Source organism: Cupressus sempervirens, chromosome 6 (genome assembly GCF_028749045.1).
Source record: "Cupressus sempervirens isolate cs-2001-9-10 chromosome 6, ASM2874904v1, whole genome shotgun sequence".
Taxonomy (NCBI): Eukaryota; Viridiplantae; Streptophyta; class Pinopsida; order Cupressales; family Cupressaceae; genus Cupressus; species Cupressus sempervirens.
Genome location: NC_143123.1, coordinates 18,156,370 through 18,179,070, shown reverse-complemented (window position 1 = coordinate 18,179,070; position 22,701 = coordinate 18,156,370). Strand labels below are relative to the sequence as shown.

Here is a 22,701-nt window from a genome sequence, read left to right as displayed (position 1 = left end):
TTAGTACACTCTAGCATCAATGGTATGGGCACTTCAATTTGCACTATCTTTCTCAGCTTGTTAGTGAAGATCGTGTCATTGGGCTATTTCTGACCCAAAATCTTGGAGTTCACAAAATATGTTAGGATGGTGTAATGTCCCCATTGGTTGCCAACATCAGTATTTCAAGGATTAGCCTATTATTGGATCCTCGTAGGCTAATGAGGATGGTTAGAGGGTCTTATGAGAATTGGTTCATCTCCAACATTCAGCAATTTATGGATTTGGCCTTCGTTCGATGTCATTGGACGCCATTTGCCATACTTCCTATGTATAGTAAGTCGGGTGTAATTGAGATGGACCCTTTCTATTTTTAGAAAGTGTATTTGGTCACATGGGGAATTACGAGGAGAGATTCCTATTCCAAACGGCATGGCAATCAGACAAGTATTTCAAGAGATATTAAAGTTTAAGTGACTAGTGATTTATTTAAATATTTTTAATGTTATAAAGTTATAAAGCCACTTAAGTGACTAAAAGACGAAAGTGGCTTTTAATCCCACGTTGCCGTTGATTATGTTTTCCCTCATATCGAGGTTATAAAAGCATGGAGCTGCATTGGGATTAGGACAACGAATGAATATAAACTAATCCTTCAAATCCTAATGGTTGCTTCTTTGTAACTGGATTCCTTCTAAGGACGAAATCCCTTTTGAAGGTTGGTGAAGCTAGACGCAAACCTAGCTATCACACATCAAAGTTGCTGTATGGGGGTTGAATTTGAGATCTTAAGTGCATAAAAGAAGTGGAAGATAAGCAGTAGGCGGTTGGTTAAATACACAGTACACCAGCAGTGATTCCAGTTGGATGTCAAGCAAAAGTCATTCGTAGTATCCAAGGTAAATCTTCACATATGAACTAGCCGCTTTAGCCTCCAGTTAAAATGCACATGTCTGTATTGTTAAATCGTGGGGCATAGTTCTAGAAAGAAACGACAATAAGTAGTTTCAGAGGGACAGAGTTTTCAATGGGAAGCCATGTCTAAACTCATCTTGGGATGTGATATCTCAAAACCAGCTCAAATAACAGGGTAACATCTGCAGGCCGCCGTCATCCAGTTAGCAGGTTGGGTGTTATTTTTGGTGAAGAAGAGACCCTGCACGTGCACAGTCCCAGCAACTGCTACAGGTAACAGAAGTTGTGAGAAGTTTGAGGCAGCCGGAACTGATAACAGTGGCAGCCGATAGTTGATTCATTACATTAAATGAGTGGTGGTGGATACTGGTTTCTATTACATCTCAATCAGCTTCCAACAAGGCATTTCATTTTGAAATCGGGTCTGTACCCCACAAACTTGCTCTGAACTTCACCTTCAGTATATGATCTTCCTTTATATGCAGTGGCAAGTCATATTATGCAATAGAACAGTTAATACTGGATTTTTTTTTACTGTCATTAAATATTGATGTATTATTCTCTTTGGATGACAAGTTTTCAATTGTTATCATAATTGCTTCACAGCTGATTGAGGTTAAATAACTAGACAATAGTTCTATGATAGATTGTTTGATAGACTGGTTTATTGACAACTGTTTGTCATGTTTCCTAGAAGTTTAAAATTCGCTGTTTCTTAACAATTGCGACAAAAGAACATTGCAGTGGTATCAGAGCCTGAATTTTGCCGGCCTGTGGGATGTCGAGAATGATTATAGACATGTAAGAAAGAGAAAATGAAATTGTAGTCTCTATAATTGTTGATTTATATAATAGGTATCAGAAGTTTAAGAATCTACTAACATTTCAAGAATATCTAAGGCTGGCAGGGAATTCTATACCAGTAAATGAGAAGATTATCAGAGTGTTTGATGAGTATGTAAGTGAGCTTGATGATGCCAAAGTCACCGAGTCTTTTGACAAGTATTACATAAGAAAAAGGAATAGCTACATTGGTCCTTCAGACTCGATGTGTGAGCAAGCAAAGACAAAAAACACCAATTTTAGTTGCAATCAAGAATCAGAAACTAGGGTGCATAATGTGGAATATGAAATGGGTATTCTAGCATCCAATACATCTAGACTCTCTTATAAGGATACAAATGCATCAATAAGCGTTGTTCATCTATCCTTGCAATCCATTGATAAATATTCAGATTGCTTAAAGACCAACGATCAATGTGAAATTGACATGGAGACTGATAAATTGGATTGTAAGGGCAATGATATTAATGCTGGTACTACTGTGAACAGTGTTTCTCGTAGTGGCACCACTCCTGAACGTGTTGAAAATTCAGAAGTTGACTTACAAGCCTGCAAACAAAATCTGTTGGTTTGGAAAGATTGGCATGTTCAGTGGGTAATGTTTAATGAATTCAAAGAAAGCATTGGAGAGAAGCCCAAAATTATGAATTTGCACAGCTGTGGTTTCTTCCCTCACTTCCATGAGACTAGTCTTGACACGTGGATCTAGCAAGAAAGAGGTGACAACAAGCATTGGCACTCCAGGTACACTGATTGAACATGAAGTTTACAATGAAACAATGTTTGTGACAATTGAAGGTTTGACACAAGGGTATGACAGTGCTTCTGAGTCTGATAACATTAGTCATGCAGCCCACTTTTCTCAAGATATTGCAGCCACTGGCCAAGATGAAATCAATGATATGCAACCTGCAATTGATGTTACAAGTGATACAGGCTTTGGTTATGATAAGTCTCATGGCTTGTCTCACTTTAGGACTGGGTTAGACACTTTGGAGCAGCTCATACAACTCAATCCCAAAAGATAAATCCTATTTGGCTAGAGAGGGCAAGGCAAGCCAAGTTATTGGCCCGTCAAACAAAGCTCTATCTTCAACATATTCGGGACAGCCACCACTAAGTGCGGGATGCTGATCATATAATGGTCAACTCAGATAATAGAATTGTTTGCCACTTTCTTGATGATAAGGCTGATTTTATTGACCACCCTCTTAGTGAGCCAGCCACTCATGAGTTGTTTATGATGGGTGTTGAGGATATACATGGCTCATCTTTGGTTGTATCACTCGTTTCCCTGGGGAGGACAACGATATTTTTATTTATTGGTGTCTTCATGTTCCGAGATCCCATTCAGACTAGTGGTTGCCCTATTCAAAATCATATGGCATTCCTTGAGTTGGGAGTGACTACTTCAGTGATTCAGCAGTATGGGAACACTGAGAGATTTATCTTATGGATAGAACCGGAGTTTGGGGTGTTTCCTTGGGATTGGTACTGGCTGGATGACATGTTTGATACCATGTTGGTTGCTGATTTGACTCATGACAGCAAGGTATGGAGGCTATTGAAGTTGAATTTTTTGCACATGGGAGTGCATTTTCATGTTGTTTGGATGCTTTACATACACGGATGGTTACCTTGTTGTGTTGATGTGATATTCTTCTTTGGCATTTCATACAGAAAACCCTATATTTTGATTTGGGATCGAGGTGTTGATTTGTTTGACTTAGTATTTCACAGGGATTCTAGTATGTTGCTTCAAGTGTTGAGTTTATATTGTGTTTATATCAGAGTGAGAGCATCAATGGAGACAGGCTCTCATGGTGATTTACTTCCTTCTACTAGAAGCGAATCTATTTCTTCTTTTCATACAGCTGGTAGCATGGGACAGTTCGCATTGTCACATTTTCAGAGAGATCAGTTGTGGATTGCTAGGGAGTAAATTTGATACACTGTACTGAGTCATTCATGGAATATTTGCTTGAGAGCTCGGATTTGCGGGAGGTTTCATGCAGTATATCTGAGGGTGCTCTCATTCAGGGCTCTCGCACTATTCGATGATTGGTGAGGAAGATTGCAGAGACCTTGGCTATAATGCTTCCCAATAGGGATTTGGTGGTTGGGCTTGCTAAGGGGGTTACCCAAGATCCTGCCCAACCAATAGTTCGGAGTCATAGAGTGGAGCCATCTTCTGATTTCCAGTTTGATGATGATGAGCCCTTGACAAAGATTGGGAGTTTTTATTGACATTACACTATGAGGAGTGCTCATCACTTTTCTCTTGACCCACAGGTGGCGGACTTGGTTTTCAGTGTTATGGATGGTGATAGAAGGTTTGGTATTCATTACACCCGTAGAGGGCTTTTTTCTCCACTAATGGAGGGAGATTATGAGATCCAAGGTATTGGGAAACAGTTGGATGTGCTAGTGACTGAGATGAATCAAAATCACAAATGGATGACCCAATTGATTTCAAAGCCGAGATTTGAGCAGAGAATGATATCACTTTTTCTAAGAGCGGAAGGTGGTGATATAATTGCTTCTTCAAATTTGCAAGACATTTCTTATGAGACACTGCATGAGTTGGGCACACTTGAGGTGGAATGTGATGAGGATTTATGTCAGGTTAAGTCGGATGATGCAGTTATTGGCATGAGTTTCCCAGATCATGTATTTGATGGCGATGCAGCGATAGTGAGTAGGAGCATGTGATGATACTATCATATCAGCAACCACTTCTGTGTTGATTGAGCTATCCATTGAGGAGTTTAGCAGTATGCATGTGGTTCTCTATATGTGCTCTGATGATAGTACATTTGTTATTGTTGATGAGGTCAATGATGCAGTGATATAGTCATGTTACACTATCGACAAACAAAGTGTTGATGTTCACTTCATGGATAATCCTACGTTTGACATGGATGCAACATTGTCTTATGACAATCCGTTGTTTGAGTTTGAGGTTGATCACTCACCTGAGTGGAGTGGGGCTCAGTTTTCACCATATGTAAAGATTTAGTTTTGTGTTGCGGCAGTAACGTTTCTGTGTCTACAGATTTTGACGTGGCTACACCTATGGCTGATACAATGGGCATATGTGCATATGGTTCTCTTGTAGCTATGCCTCTTCAAGGGATTGTTGATCTGAATTCCGGTCCAGTTTATATTATATGGGTGAGAACTAGGATGAAGATATTTCTTGTGGGGAATTCTTATGGTGATAGTCTAACTCCTACATCATTAGCACAAGTCTTGCTATGCTGCAGGTGAGGTTGTTGGTCCTGATAATGTTAGTGGTATGTGGTTGGTTCAGTGTTAACAGGGGTGTCACGTACTACTTCATTTGGGATCTAGGTGGAGGTTGGAGTTCACTGTTATTGCTGGATTGCTTGGGGGCAAAGCAATCTCGGGAAGGGAGGACTGTAATGTCCCCATTGGTTGCTAGCATCGGTATTTCAGGGATTAGCCTAATATTGGATCCTCGTAGGCTAATGAGGATGGTTAGAGGGTCTTCTGAGAATTGGTTCATCTCCAACATTCAGCGATTTTTGGATTTGGCCTTCGTTCAATGTCATTTGCACGCCATTTGCCATACTTACTATGTATAGTAAGTCAGGGGTAATTGAGATGGACCCTTCCTATTTTTAGAAAGTGTATTTGGTCACATGGGGAATTATGAGGAGAGATTCCTATTCCAAATGGCATGGCAATCAGAGAAGTATTTCAAGAGATATTAAAGTTTATGTGAGTTAAGTGATTTATTTAAATATTTTTAATGTTATAAAGCTATAAAGTTACTTAAGTGACTAAAAGACAAAAGTGGCTTTTAATCCCACATTGCCTAGTTTGTGTTTTCCCTCATATTGAGGTTATAAAAGTGTGGAGCTGCATTGGGATTAAGACAGAGAATGAATATAAACTAATTCTTCAAATCCTAATGGTTGCTTCTTTGTGTCTGGATTCCTTCTAAGGACGAAATCCCTTTTGAAGGTTGGTGAAGCTAGATGCAAACCTAGCTATCACACGTCAAAGTTGTTGTATGGGGGTTGAATATGAGATCTTAAGTGCATAAAAAGAAGTGCAAGATAAACAGTAGGCGGTTGGTTAAATACACGATACACCAATAGTGATTCCGGTTGGACATCAAGCAGAAGTCATTCGCAGTATCCAAGATAAATCTTCACATATGAACTACCCGCTTTGACCTCCAGTTAAAATGCATATGTCTGTATTGTTAAATGGTGGGGCATAGTTTTGGAAAGAAACGATAGTAAGTAGTTTCAAAAGGACAGAGTTTTCAATGGGGAGCCACGTCTAAACTCATCTTGGGACGCAGTATCTCAGAACCAACTCACATAACAGGGTAATATCTGTTGGCCGCCGTCATCCAGTTAGCAGGTTGGGTGTTATTTTGGTGTAGAAGAGACCTTGCATGTACACAGTCCCAACAACTGCTACAGGTAACAGAAATTGTGAGAAGTTTTGAGGCAGTCGAAACTGATAATAGTGGCAGCCGATAGTTGATTCATTACATTAAATGAGTGGTGGTGGATACTGGTTTCTATTACATCTCAGCCGGCTTCCAACAAGGCATACTCCACAAACTTACTCTGAACTTCACCTTCAGTATATGATCTTCCTTTATATGCAGTGGCAAGTCATACTATGCAATAGAACAGTTAATGCTGGATTTTTTTTTACTGTCATTAAATATTTTGATGTATTGTTCTCATTGGATGACAAGTTATCATAATTGCTTCATAGCTGCTTGAGGTTAAATAACTAGACATTAGTTCTGTGATAGATTGTTTGATAGACTGGTGTATTGACAACTGTTTGTCATAATTCCTACAAGCTTAAAATTCGTTGTTTCTTAACAAATGCGACAAAAGAACATTACAGATGGAAAGCAATGTTGCGCTCCTTTTCCAAATGGCAACTTCTAGAGAGCTTCTAAGATATTACAACTGGTCCATGTTGATGATTGTGGATATTTGGGTACTCCCTATGTTATGGGGGCCAAGTACTTTTTACTTTTTCTTGATTATTTTAGTCATAAAATGTGGGTGTATTTTCTTCATAAAAAATCAGAGGTTTGTTGTATTTCAAAAGTTCAAATCAGTCGTATAAAGAGTCTACTCAACATATTATTATTCTTAGAACTGACAATGGGGGAGAGTTTTGTTCCTCTGTCTTCTCCCATTTCAGTGATCAACATGGCATAAAGCGCCAATCAACAACACCCTACACAACTCAACAAAATGTTGTCTTTGAGCATCAAAACTACACGGTCACCAAAATGACCTGGTCTATGTTTGAACACAAGAAAGATCAAAAGAAATTTTGGGCTCAATTTGTCCACATTGTTGTCTATCTTCTCAATCATTCTCCTACATTAATTGTCAAGAAGAAAACTTCAAAAGAGGTCAGGTCAAGCTATAGGTCCAAATTCCGTCATCTCAAAATTTTTTGGTTCCATTGCTTTTGTTTGGATCCTAGATGCTAAAAGCGCCAAGTTAGATGCCAAGAGTTAGAAACTCATGCTCACTAGCTACAATAATAATCACAAAGCCTATTGCCTAGTTCACATTAAGAGTAATCATCTCATCTTCAGTCACGATGTGGTCTTTGATGAGGAACGAGGGCCATTTCAACTCTCTCTTCAGTTACGAATTCAAAGGATCGACCTGGCCAAGCTCAAAGTTTGGATATTTGTCTCTCATTAGGTCCACCTAATGGGAGGGCTTTAGCTGAGAAGGCTCTAGTTGTTCTTATTCCTGCCTCTCCACCAATTCCTTCTCATGCAGGCTCACCCAAACATGTAGCCACATCACTGTATTTTTCTCACAACTCATCTGAACTTCTATTTGATGATGATGATGATGATCCCATTGCACCTCCTTTTGATGTCAAGACTTCTCTCTCACCTAATGATGGGCTAAGACAATTGGCAATCTTCATGACGATGAGCTCATCAAGGGTAAAACGGCTCAGAAGAAGAGAAAACCTTCTAATTTTGTAAATTTTTCTATCACGGCCAATATTTATCGTGTGTAAGAACTTCAAAAACACAAAAAAAAAAAAATAGTTGTGTGGGAAGAAGCAATGCAAACTTAGAATCATAGCTTGTTGAAAATAACAATTGGGTTTTGGCAAAACTTCCTGTAGGGAAGAAAGTTCCTATGTTCCCCTAAGTTTCTAGAACGGGGATAGCAAGGGACAACGGGACAGGTTTTTGAGATGGCAAATTTTTTTGCCGATTTTGGGGGAGGGGACGGCAAAAGTGACATTTTTTTTTTTTTTTTTTTTAAATTGTGTTAAAAAATTGGGGATGGATGCAAGTCCCCAATGAAGTTCCTAGGATGAGGACATCCCCACCTCGAAACGATGGCTTTTTTTGGGGAGACATGTCCCCAAGGAACATAGGAAGAAACCCATTGGCTGGAAATGGGTGTTCAAAGTTAGATGCAAAGTTGATGGTACTTTAGATAAGTACAAGACTCGTCTTGTTGCCAAAGGCTTCTCTCAATCGAAAGGAATTGATTATGAAGAGACATTTGCACCCACTGCAAAAGTGAGCACCATCAGATTAGTCCTTACCATGGTAGCTCAGTGTGCTCATCATGGTAGCATCCTCTATGGGCAAACTATAGATGCTTGACTTATAGATTACACAAACTCAGATTTAGGAGGCTTGGTTGATGACAAAAAGTGTACTTCCTAGTATGTCTTTATGTTATTACTTGGACTAGTAAGAAGCAGCAAGCCATATCTCTTTCTTCAAGAAAAATTGAATATTGGGAAATAGTCAAAACAAGTTGTGAGGTAGTTTGGCTTGTTAGGATGCCTTCCAACATCCATATGTCTTAGCCAGGCCCTTCACCCCTCTTTTGCGACGATCTTCAAACTTGCCAAAAATCCTATCTTTCATGAGTACACTAAGCTTGTGATGTCCCCAATTTTGATGTAATAATTAATTAATTAATTGGTCCTAGGAATTAAATTAAACAATAAAGGACCTTTAATTAATTAATAAATGTGGGACCTAAATTAATAAAATGATTTATATTGTCGGCATGTACTTGTAAATTTATAAGGTTGTTGGCATTGTAGGCATCATGGATTTGATTTGATTTGTCATGTTGTTTCTGGAGGCTGAAGGTTGAGGGATCATTGTTTGCAGTTTCGGAGGTGGAAGACTCCCTATTTTGCCCATTGCAGTTTTGGTGGTCCAATGCCACCCTATTCTGCTGTTGGAGGTATTGCTCGAATATCTCACTATGCACGCTAGATCTATTAGTCATCATCATTTGGCGACGACCTGTATCTGTCATATTGTAATCAAGTAATATCATTATTTGGAGATTAATGTATTTTTGGAGTTCTATTGTGTGTGCAAATCTAGTAATTTTGTATGGTGGTGAATAAGTTCAATAATTGTCTTTGGCATTCATCCATACCATTACTGGCATCATTGGTGTTTGGCACTTGCATAGTTGATTGTGCATACAAACTTCTCCATTTTGGTGTTGGTGAACAACTTGGAACTTTACAGCCATTTGTATGACCTATATTGAAACTCCACCATTGGCAGTCACTTCCCAATCTAGTTACACCCCATACGGCCAAGAATACCACACGCCTTCTCAAGCCCCACCTCCGTATGACAACTAGTTCTCCTCCATACTTCGTACAACCCTGCCTTCCACTATCGTACAACTTCCACCAACCTCTCATCGTACGCTACAATTGGAAGAAAAATCATTCGGAGGCCATACAACCCAAGGCTTCCCCTCACCATACACCATATCTCCAACATCGTACAATGATCTTAGATCACACCATACAACCCCTTCAAATATCTTACACCTCATTTTCTCTAGGTTTGGAGGTGCAATTTTGACATGTAGGAAAGGAATATTACAGTGGTATTAGAGCTGGTGATCTTGCTAGCCTTTCGGGTATTAAGATTGATCCATACCGTCAAGTGATGGTTTGAGTGAAATGTTGAGAGAGTTAAGAAGTCAAGAAAGGCTCCACAAATGGTGAAGGAACCACTCAACCTCTTGGCGGGCACAAGGCAGTTGATGACGACTTTCACTACCAAGGCCGAGCATCAGGAATTGAAAACAACCAATTTGGTTGAGTCACTGAAACAAATCAAGCAAGATTTGGTGATGGGTGAATGGGACGACATATCTCTGAAGGATTATATAGAATTGTGATTGAAGTATCCGTCATCTCAACACAATAAACTCTTCAATAATGGTTTGAAGTTAGAAATTGATAAATGGCTATAGGCACAAGAGGATATGAACAAGCAAAAGACTTTAACCACTCCTTAAGATGGATAACAACAAAAACAGAAGATAATGAAAAGGTTGAAGTTGGAGAGATCGTTGATTATTCAAAAGAGAGGAAAGAGGAGCACGACAATAGAGAAAATCTGAAACAGGATGACAACCGAGCCAATGTTGACGAGAATTGTCAGTGTGTAACAAGAGCATGGCTACAAATCTACACGAGAGCATGGATAACAATCTGGAGTCACATCAAGGGAATCATGAACCTAAAAATGTAGGCGTTACCAACTGTCATGTAGAGGAACAATTGCTACCCTTATTGTATTATGAAGTCTATCCTCTGCTAACGATCATGAAAAATTACATCGATGAAATTCAAGATTGGCCTAATTTGGACCCTAGAGACTACACACCATAATGTTTATATTAGAGTGGCTCAGCAAAAATTTGTCGACAATGTGACTTAGGGAATGTTTGATGCCAGTTCACCCTTTCTACCAATGCGATTGGTTTGGAACGCTAGAGTTGATGGCCTTTCGTTCAAGAACAGATTGCTCGAGGGAAGCAATCTTTGGGCGACAAGGATTTGTAATGTCCCCAATTTGAATGGAATAAATTAATAATTAATTAATTAATTGGTCCTAGGAATTAAATAAAATAATAAAGGATCTTTAATTAGTTAATAAATGTGGGGCCCAAATTAATAAATTAATAAAATAATTTATATTGTTGGCTTGTACTTGTAAATTTCTAGATGCTTCCTAGAGGCCTTTATAAGGCTGTTGTTGGCATTGTAGGCATCATGGATTTAATTTGATTTGTCTTTTTGTTTCTGGAGGCTGAAGGTTGAGGGATCATTGTTTGCAGTTTTGGAGGTGGATGACCCTCCCTATTCTACCCATTGCAGTTTCGGTGGTCCAACACCACCCTATTCTATTGTTGGAGGTATTGCTCGGATATCTCACTATGTGCACTAGATTTGTTAGTCATCGTCGTTTGACAACTGCTTGTGTCCTTTGGATTGTAATCAAGTAATATCATTATTTCCAGATTAACGTATTTGTGGAGTACTATTGTGTGTGCGGATCTAGTTATTTTGTATTGTGGTGAATAAGTTCAATAATTGTCTTTGGCATTTATCTATACCATTGCTGGCATCATTGGTGTTTGGCGTTTGCATAGTTGATTGTGCATACAAACTTCTCCATTTTTGGTGTTGGTGAACAACTTGGAACTTTACTGCCATTCGTACGGCCTATACTGAAACTCCACCATTGGCAGTCACTTCCCACTCCAGCTGCACCCTGTACGGACAAGAATATTGTATGCCTTCTCAAACCCCACCTCTGTACGACAATTAGCTCTCCTCCATACTCTGTACAGCCCTGCCACCCACTATTGTACAACTTCCACGAACCTCTCATCATACGTTGCAATTGGAAGAAAAATCATTTGGAAGCCATACAACCTACACACTGTATGACCCAAGTCTTCCCCCCACCATACACCATATCTCCTGCATCATACGGTGATGTTAGATCACACCGTACGGCCCCTTCAAATACCGTACGCCTCATTCTGCCCAGGTTTGGAGGTGCAATTTTGACATGTAGTAAAGGAATATTACAGAGCATATTGACATTTATTGTCATTTTTTTTTGGTCAACTGGTTGAAGTTGGATCTGTGGATTTACAGTTTAATACTAGCTGGACCAATAGCCATTATCGGTATTGTTTCATAGCAATGTGGCTATTTGTTCAGCTAGAGTTCGGTTCTTGTGTTTGATAGAGTTGCTTGGATTGTAAAATTGGGTGATCATTCAAATTTAGTATTCTGTGCACATTTTTGTTTGGTCTAGTTCCATGTTCAACTAACAAGAATAATTAATGATGTAGAAGTATTCTTTTTGCTGTGGTGTTTCTCATTAGTTCGAAATGTGTAATCATAATGTTGAATTCGTTATGTAGCTTACTATATGTGGATATCATAGTTTTAGGATTTAGCAAATCTTGAAACCCTTAAAAGTTACAAAAATTTGTGTATGTGGTTTCCCTCATGTTGGTTATGTGTGCGAGTATTTTGGGTTAACTATAATTTTCTATTTCAGGTGGACATGAATTGAGCAAATCAACAGGAAATGCTGGTGGCAGGATTGCATGTGGTGTGTGTTTTATGTATCATATTATTTTGCATAAGTATTTTCTTTTTGATCATATCTGAAACTCGATGTGATTTTCTTTTTGCTGTCGATGTTATATAGGAGTGATTGGTTTTCAATCAGCAGTCTAAAGAGACAAGTTCCAGACTGGCATAACTGGTGTAAATATTCCAGGAAGCAGTTATATGATTGATACCACAATGAAGATTGACAAGCTAATTTGTTCCATTTAGTCATAAGAAACAAAAAATAATTCAGCAATTACTTGTGCATCAATTATAATTTATATGTCTGCTTGTTAATAACAACACTCTTGTGTTGCATTGATAATTACCGTTTAGTGAAGATTGACAACTTTGATTATCAAATCTGAGTCTTAACAGTAGCATATTATATAACATGAGATAATTTACTTAATGCCCAAAAGGAAGCAAAATGTTTTCTTAAAGGAAGTAGATGCCCTGATCTGATGGCTTCAACAAAATCTTGAATGAGAATTACCTGAACCATCAGTAGGACGAATGTGAATTTTCTGAACTATAAGTAGAGTGCATGGATTCTAACATGTAGCACTTTATAATATGATTATTTGTTGCGTTTTCAAGAAGAATGTTTGGAGGGCTTTATATCAGTGATACAATGAGCATGTTCAATACATTGTTGGGTTTCTAGCAATGTATTTAAGATGCATCATCCATATGTAAAGCTGGAGCATCGAATGACCTTACAAAGCTAACTTGGGCTTTAAGCAATATATATGTTGCAGTCTGATCCATTGAGATAATGCAAATTCTTCTTTCATAATAGACACGCTACTACTTTGCCTAGGCAATGTGTGGGGAACATGCAAGAACTCAATCTTATTTCTCAAGAGTTTATTCCAGCTGATCAGTAAGAGTGAGATTCTCTCATTCCAGTAAATCAAATTCTGACAAAGGGGACTGAAATATCCCAAATGGATATTGACCCGATTTTATCTCAAGATAATTCTCAAAACATAAACATATGAAGATGCATTATAAATCAACAATATAAACCAGTAGATTCTCATAAAATACCATAAAATATGTTATTGCATTAAACATCAGTAACACAATAACTAGTATTCAATCCTAAACACAGTTTTATAGCTAGATTGGAATACTAAGAAAGAACCTGTAAGCACAGGCAAGACACCTGATATGATGTCTCAACGGACAATGGGTTTGCCCACTATCTACCGGCACGAGGGTTTATGTCGTCACACTGGATGAAAGTTGAAGCTTTCCAAATGACTCTCTCAAGAGAGAAACTGAAATTTGAATCATAAACCAAGCATGTTGAAATGAACTTCTTCTCCTTAAAAAACCCAACCTGTGACTCTACAGCTTTTGTATTATTGTCCTTGTCCCTCAAGCCAAATCATTTCTAATTCACTCTCCTTTAATTAAAATTGGCTTAATAATTCAATATTAAGTCCTCAAAGGTCATATATGTGATTGGCCTATCAATTTTTAATGTCGCAGAAAAAGGGGACATTATAGTCCTCCCCTCTCGAGATTGTTTGCCCTCAAACAATTGTAAGTATGCAACCATGATACCAAGATCCCATATCAACATCATGAATAATGTTTTGACAACCCATTGTGCTACTGTGATAGGAAGGAAAGATTGTGTAATAACCTCAACCAGTTATAACTTCGTCAAACACCAACTCCTTTTATAATCAGTAATTAGGCATTTGGTCAAACATTTGGCATGTAACTCTTATACTGGGCTTCGATTTATATTGTGATATTGTAGGCTTTGCAAATGTATTTTCCGATATATGCAATGGAATTAAAAAATCCCATTGTTAAGTCCCTGCGAATACTATGCCAAGAATTAGGATTACAGGACTGGAACAAATACAAAACTGTTATAATGCTTCATCTACAATACTGAAATATCTATAATCTGCAAAACAAACATTGCCAAAACTCACATCATCTATTGAACATTAAGCAATTATCATTTAGATTAAACTGTGAACCTGAATATGATAATCGTAGCCTCCAAATGATGGTAATCAAAAGCAACTAGGCGCCCAAACATAGTTACAAGATGCCAAGCAGTCACAGGAGAAGTCTAACGCCTCCAAAGACTCCAGATTCTAGGCATACGATGCAGATTATGCAGATTGTAAATACCAGACTCGAATCACGCCACATAACAGTGCCTAACTATCAAACGTAGGCTTGATAAAGTCAGGTTGCAGACCCCAATGTAAATGCTAATCCCAAGTACTTAATTCGTAGGCCTTTGAAAATGGAAACAGGCTTCTCCAGTATCAACGCAGGTCTGCAATTAGTTTCAGACTTTCAACAACACTCCAAATGCTGCCCATAATCAAAAACCACTATTGCAGATCGCAGGCCCAAATAGATGAATTGATATGCTCTATCCTTGCACGCAGGGGTGTTAAAATGTGACGCCACCCTTTAAGGATGATAAACAACTCCACAAAAACCTCAATCACTGCCACAGGTAGGTAATAGCAGCCACAAAATGCCCAAAGATTTCCCCCAGTTAAGATTGCAGGATGAGAGATTAAATCCAAAGTCATCAAGTCCTTCACATAGTCAATTTCCTTTGCATAAAATGACGACTCAGTCACAAATATCACAGTAGAGAAGTATGGCAAAATTGCTATACAACAACACTTTGCAAAACAACAGCAAGGATAGTTCCCGGATTATATAATCGCTTGGTTGGGCTAAATACTGAAGTCCGAGCTATGCTAGTATACCATTCCTATCAAACTTTCACAACTATTATTTACTTCGTGGAAGCAAGATCCCATACAGAAGAAATGTATCACAATGCAACTCCACTTCCTACATGAGCAAATAATCCAATGAGAGGCTAGGGCTATGTCCAACTTCTCAAACTATCTCAAGGGGCTTCGTCCTCAAGAATAACCAATCACATTTAAGCAACCGAGATTGTCTTCAAGATATAGATATATTTCATGGTGTCAATCTCATTGTAGCTCCACGCTTTTATAACCTCGATATGAGGGAAGACAAACAACTATGCAATGTGGGATAAAAAGCCAATTTTGTCTTATAGTCACTTAAGTTAATTTTGTCATAAAGTAACTTTATATTTGCACTTTATAATATTAAAGTGACTTTATTATTATAAGTTACTTTAGAACTTTATAATAACATTAAAATATTTAAATAAATCACTCAAGTCACTTGAACTTTAATATCTCTTGATATACTTGTTTAATTGCCATGTCGTCTGAAATAGGAATCTTTCCTCATAATTCCCTATGTGACCAAATACAGTTTCTAAAAATAGAAAGGGTCCATCTCTATTAGTCCTAACTTACTATACATAGTAAGTATGGCAAAGGAAGTCCAAATGATATCGAATGAAGACCAAATCCACAAATCCTTGAATGTTGGAGATGAATCAATCCTCAGAAGACCCTCTAAACATACTCATTTGCCTACAAGAGTCCAATATTAGGCTAATCCCTGAAATTTTGATGCTGGCAACAAATGAGGACATTACAGTCCTCCCTTCCCGAGATTGCTTGCCCTCAAGCAATCCAACAATCACAATGAACTCCAACCTCGACCTGGATCCCAAATGAAGTAGTACGTAACACCCCTGTTAATACTAAACCAACTGCATACCACTAACATCAATATGACCAACAACATAACTTGTAGTATGGCACTCAAAACTTGTGCTAATGATGTAGGAGCTAGAATATCACCATAGGAGTCCCCCACAAGAAATATCTTCGTCCTAGTTCTCACCCATATAATATAAACTAGATTGGAATTTAGAGCAACAATCCCTTGAAGAGACATAGCTACAGGAGACCATATGCACTTATGCCCACTGTATTAGCCATAGGTGTAACCACATCAAAATTTGGAGACACAGGAACATTACTAACTGTCGGAACACAAAACTAAATCTTTACAGATGGTGTAAATTGAGCCCCACCCCACTCAAGTGAGTGATCAACCTCAAACTCAAACAACGGATTGTTATAAGACAATGTTGCATCCATGTCAAATGTAGGATTTTCCATGGAGTGAACATCAACACTTTGTTGATCGATAGTGTAACATGACTCTATCACTGCATTGCTCACTTCATCAACAATAACAAGGGTACTATCATCGAAGCACACATATAGAACCACATGCATACTGCTAAACTCCTCAATGGATGGCTCAATCGACACAGAAGTGGCTGCTAATATGACAATATCATCACATGCTTCTACTCCCACTATCATTGCATCGCCATCAAATACATGATCTGAGAAACTTACATAAATCCTCATCACGTTCCACCTCAAGTGTGCCCAACTCATGCAGTGTCTCATAAGAAATGTCCTGCAAATCTGAAGCCACAATTGTATCATCACCTTTTGCTTTTAGAAAAAGTGATATCATTCTCTGCTCAAATCTTGACTTTGAAATCAGTTGGGTCAACCATTTCTAATTTTGATTCATCTCAATCACTAACACATCCAACTATTTCCCAATACCTTGTATCTCATAATCTCCCTCCATTAGCGGAGAAGTATGCCCTCTGCGAGTGTAATGAATACCAAACCTTCTGTCACCTTCCATAACACTGAAAACCAAATCCTCCACCTGTGGGTCAAGAGAAAAGTGATGAGCACTCCTCACAATGTAATGTCGATAAAAACTCCCAATCTCTATCAAGGGCTTATTGTCATCAAACTAGAAATTAGAAGATGGCTCCAATCTTTGACTTTGAACCATTAGTCAAGCAGGATCCTGGGTAACCCCCTCAGCAAGCCCAACCACCAAATCCCTATTGGGAAGCATTGTAGCGAAGGTCTCTACAATCTTCCTCACCAACCGTTGAATAGCACGAGAGCCCTAAATGAGAGCACCCTCAGATATATTGTATGAAATCTCCCACAAATCTGAGCTCTCAAGAAAATATTCCATGAGTGACTCAGTACAGTAGAAATTATATGTGGAAGCATCAATTTGCTCCCCTGCAATCCACAACTGATCTCTCTGAAAATGTGACAATGCGAACTATCCCATGCTACCAACTGCATGAAAAGAAGAATTAGATTCACTTCCAGTAGAAGGAAGCAAATCACTATGAGATCTCGTCTCCACTGATGCTCTCACTTCCTCTGTACATACTACACTCGTATCCTGGACGAAGGTGTTTGCCACATCATCACGTCCCTCATCCTCAACTGTAGAAGCAAACTCACCACCAACCACAATATGTAACTTAACAGGGTCTGGGCTGGTGTTGACTGTACCTATTCTAACTCCACAGAAACCTCACCCAACTATGACTATGACTCCTGAAGAGCCAACTGAGTATATTGAAGAGAGTCCACTGTCACCTCAATCTCCTAAGTGAGCTCAACAACCTCCTCTTTCCTTGACAAGCATCATCATGTCCCTCATCCTCAACTTTAGAAGCAAACTCACCAACAACCACAATATGTAACTTAATAGGGTCTGGGGCTGGTGTTGACTGTACTCGTTCTAACTCCATGGTAACCTCACCCAATTGTGACTATGACTCTTGAAGAGCCAACTGAGTATACTGAAGAGAGTCCACTATCACCTCAAGCTCCTGGGTGAGCTCAACCACCTCCTCCTCTTTCCCTAACAACACCTCATAGCAGGTGCTACCCCACTCCAGAAGGTAATCTCTGTCATCAACCAATTGAGAGTAACTATGCTTCAAGATCCTAACAGCCTCTCGAAGTACATGAACCTCTGCTAGGAAAAAACTACTATCATCGTGCTCATCTGACACTGGGGCACCCAAGCCAAATGTAGCTAGCATATGTCAAATAGCATCATAATGATCAAGAGATGAATAAATGTCACTATCACTCACCTTCAGCTAAGAAGTCACATGATGCCTTTGTAACCCCTGACTCCTATGCAAACTTTATGTCTCACTAACTTTACTGTGATAGAAAACTGAATCAGAACCGTCCACCACAAGATCACTCATATATGTGCCATTGTCCTTGCACAACCTTACACCTGAGATACAACTACAGTGTACCTCAAACAACTCCCCAGAAGAAATAGAAGTCCTCGCAATCTCAGTCTCGCATGTCTTAGCTTCCATCTCAATAGTAAGATCTTGTAAGCATTGATTCCGAGACTCATCCAAAACTCATAAGAATCGTCACCCAATATCTAACAAGGGGTATCATACCTAGTGCAAATCATAACATCATCCAACAAATCACCAGAGGTGTCCACACTGTCTGCATCCCCATCACCTAATAGAGTCTCAATTGCTGTCACCTGACTTTGCACACGACTCTATGCCAGACCGTGAATCAATAACACTAGAGCATGAACCCACATCTACTGACTTCGCTGTAACACCCAAATCATTAGCATCATAGCTGGGTGACTCCACACATGCATCGGTCCCACCCGAGGAAGCAATTGCCCTCTACACTAGAGCAACACTATAGCAACTCCCATACAAATCTCCAATAATAATTCCCTCCTCAAGAGAGACTGAAGTATCAGTAGTAATAATTGCATCAATTGTTTATGCACTAATTGCAACAACTCTAGGGGCCTCAACATGTTGAAGCTTAGTGCGGCTATCTACCAAGGGTACTGACACATCTACCAATCTCTGTAAAAAGGGTCCACCATCAACACTACAAACAAGACTAGCAGGTCTCATACTAAATACAGGGATGGACACCTGTCGGGGAAAACTAAAGCTTCCTTTCTTGCAAGCTCGAAGTCGGCTTTCTAAAGGTAGAAATTATATACTTCACTATCCTTTCAACTATCTCTGGATCCGACAAGCTTTCTGCCAACCTCTGTTGATGAAGTTTAAGTCTTTCCATACTCTCCTACAAAGCATTCATTTTCTTGCTAAATTCCATATTACTCCACCAGCTTCCAGAACTACCAGTCGTCCTCTGTCTGTCCATAGGAAAAGAAAGCTAGAGTGCTGATCACTCAAAATTTCTAGGATATGATATGGAAGCCCAAAATATATTAAGAATCCTACAGATTTGCAAATATTTGTGCTTCTTTGTTTACTCCAATTTGATAGAAATTTGAGAACTGTAAACACCATTACAACATTTATAACTCCACAACTGAACTTTGAACAAACCTCTAACTGTACCCAACAGGATGGCTGAATTTATAATGTCTTTTACTCATTCTTGGCTGACATTTTTTTGGATAAAAATCAGTTTGCAAATGTTCTATTTTTCCACAAGATGGCAAGGCTTGTGGCATTGATACCACTGTAATAACCTAAACCAGTTATAACTTCGTCAAACACCAACTCCTTTTATAATCAGTAATTAGGCATTTGGTCAAAAATTTGGCATGTAACTCTTATACTAGGCTTCGATTTATATTGTGATCTTGTAGGCTTTGCAAATGGATTTTCCGCAATATGCAATGGAATTAAAATATCCCATTGTTAAGTCCCTACGAATACTATGCCAAGAATTAGGATTACAGGAGTGGAACAAATACAAAACTGTTCTTAATGCTTCATCTACAATACTGAAATATCTATAATCTGCAAAACAAACATTGCCAAAACTCACATCATCTACTGAACGTTAAGCAATTATCATTTAGATTAAACTGTGAACCTAAATATGATAATCATAGCCTCCAAATGATGGTAATCAAAAGCAACCAGGCGCCCAAACATAGTTGCAAGATGCCAAGCAGTCACAGGAGAAGTCTAACGCCTCCAAAGACTCCAGATTCTAGGCATACGATGCAGATTAAGGAGACTGTAAATACCAGACCCGAATCACACCACATAACAGTGCCCAACTTTCAAATGTAGGCCTGATAAAGTCAGGTTGCAGACCCCAATGTATACGCTGATCCCAAATACTTAATTCTTAGGCCTCTGAAAATGGAGACAATCTTCTCTAATATCAATGCAGGTCTGCAATTAGTTTCAGACTTTCAACAACACTCCAAATGCTGCCCAGAATCAGCAACCACTATTGCAGATCACAGCCCCAAATAGATGAATTGATATGCTCTATCCTTGCACGCAGGGGTGTTAGAATGTGACACCACCCTTTAGGGATGATAAACAACTCCACACAAACCTCAATTGCTGCCACAGGTAGGTAATAGCAGCCACAAAATACCCAAAGATTTCCCCCAATTAAGATTGCAGGATGAGAGATCAAATCCACAGTCATCAAGTCCTTCACATAGTCAATTTCCTTTGCATAAAATGACTCCTCGGTCACAGATTTCATAGTAGAGAAGTATGGCAAAATTGCTATACAACAACAACACTTTGCAAAACAACGACAAGGATAATTCCCAGATTATATAATCAATTTCCTGGGCTAAATATTGAAGTCCGAGCTATGCTAGTATACCGTTCCTATCAAACTTTCACAAGTGTTACTTCATGGAAGTGGGATCCCATATAGAAGAAACGTATCACAATACAACTTCACTTCCTACATGAGCAAATAATCCAATGAGAGGCTAGGGCTACATCCAACTACTCGAACTATCTCAAGGGGCTTCGTCCTCGAGAATAACTAGTCACATTTAAGCAATCGAGATTGTCTTCAAAATATAGAGATATTTCATGTTGTCAATCCAATGTAGCCCCACGCTTTTATAACCTCGATATGAGGGAAGACAAAAACAACTAGGCAATGTGGGATAAAAAGTCAATTTCGTCTTTTAGTCACTTAAGTTACTTTTGTCATAATGTAACTTTATATTTGCACTTTATAATATTAAAGTGACTTTATTATTATAAGTTACTTTATAACTTTATAATAACATTAAAATATTTAAATAAATCACTTAAGTCACTTGAACTTTAATATTTTTTGAAATACTTGTCTGATTGCCATGCCATCTGAAATAGGAATCTTTCATCATAATTCCCCATGTGACCAAATACACTTTCTAAAAATAGAAAGGGTCCATCTCTATTACTCCTAACTTACTATACATAGTAAGTATGGCAAAGAAAGTCCAAATGATATCAAATCAAGGCCAAATCCACAAATCCCTTCATGTTGGGGATGAATCAATCCTCGGAAGACCCTCTAACCATACTCATTTGCCTACAAGGGTCCAATATTAGGCTAATCCCTAAAATTTTGATGCTAGCAACAAATGGAGACATTACAGACTGAGAACTACATAGCCATTCACTATCTTCCCTTGATAGCAATACATCAAGTGTGCTAATGCTAGGATCCCAAACCATCGCATGTTCAACCTGAACAATTTGATGTGTGCTACCATCATATACAAGAAGATCCTCAATGCAACTGAGAATCTCACTCCAATTGAGATCACAAGCACTTGTGTGGTCAAATAATTGTGGGAACTCAATTGTGTGCCAGCCAACTCCCGGAAACATTATGAACCATGGGAATGTTCCTCTTGGATCCCACAAACAAAAGGGCCATACACCTTCCCAACTATTTGTACTATTTTGTTGCTTTGTGTCCATATTGGATGGAGTACTTCAACTGCTCAACTACCACAACGCTACTCCTCTCATTGTATGTACTCTAGCTATACTGCTTACCACATCTCTATCCAAGGCTGATTTGTAATCAATGTTATGTCCCTCCATCAAGGCAACAACCTCTCGGTTGCAACAATTATCAATGCGAAACTCCTGACCAAATTCAATGAGTGTGCCATCATTGGACTCGAATAGCGGATTCTCTATTATCCAATCAGCATCTTTTTCAAACAAAAGGTTGTCTACAAGCTGAATGTGATCTTAAGTTTTGGTACTTGGTCTTTTGGGACAACTATCCAAGTCATAAGTTTGTTGAATGCTATCAAGTTCATCAATTACTTCTTGAATTCCTGCCCCTCTTTACTCTTATGACCTCTAGTATGATTTGTGGCCCTAACCTGGTTTTCTGCTTCATGCAAAGCAATCTGAGTATCATCCAATGCCTCTTGAGCATACTTAACCTCCATGTTGAGCTCTATAATCTCATTCTTTCTTTTACTCAACTGATCAACATATATTCCGACAACCTTAAGAATATAATCCTTATCGGAAAGCAAACATAAATAATCTAATTTCATAGATTCAAGGGCTGTTTTGACTACCTGCAAATCAGCAACAAGCCAATCTCCTTCCACTCCCTTTTGAGCCTTCCTATGGAGATCTTGAACCATCCTGTAAGTGATGTCATAACGCACCAAAGATGCCACAACCATGTCTTCACTAACCTTCAACTGGTTCTTTAAGGCATGCATCTTATTATTGTCATGTTGAAGCAATTCATTGTCTTGCAGGTATCATCTTGGATTGTTCCTCTAAATTTATATCATGTGTGTAAGAAACACATGGCTCATCACACCTCAAGAATATAATCATGAGCCTTAATTTCCTTGCTCCTTGATCTGAATGCAAAGGCAAAGCTGCTGCTATGACATCATTCTTATGCAAACATTCATCATTCAAAGATT

General features: G+C 38.7%; 1 protein-coding gene across 2 annotated transcripts in view; it reads left to right on the top strand.

The window, feature by feature from the left end:
* The window catches only part of LOC149550836 (superoxide dismutase [Cu-Zn] 1-like), a 45,265-nt gene extending 32,698 nt beyond the window's left edge, over nt 1-12,567 (top strand). The window contains exons 6-8 of one of the 2 annotated variants that reach the window (XM_089786403.1): nt 10,908-10,985; nt 12,149-12,202; nt 12,302-12,567. In XM_089786403.1, coding sequence (XP_089642529.1) covers nt 10,908-10,985; nt 12,149-12,202; nt 12,302-12,330 — 161 coding nt within the window. In that variant the 3' untranslated portion in view covers nt 12,331-12,567. The remainder of the gene's footprint in view (nt 1-10,907; nt 10,986-12,148; nt 12,203-12,301) is intronic. The other variant, XM_089786404.1, reaches the window with a different exon arrangement.
* Nucleotides 12,568-22,701: the final 10,134 nt, after the last annotated feature.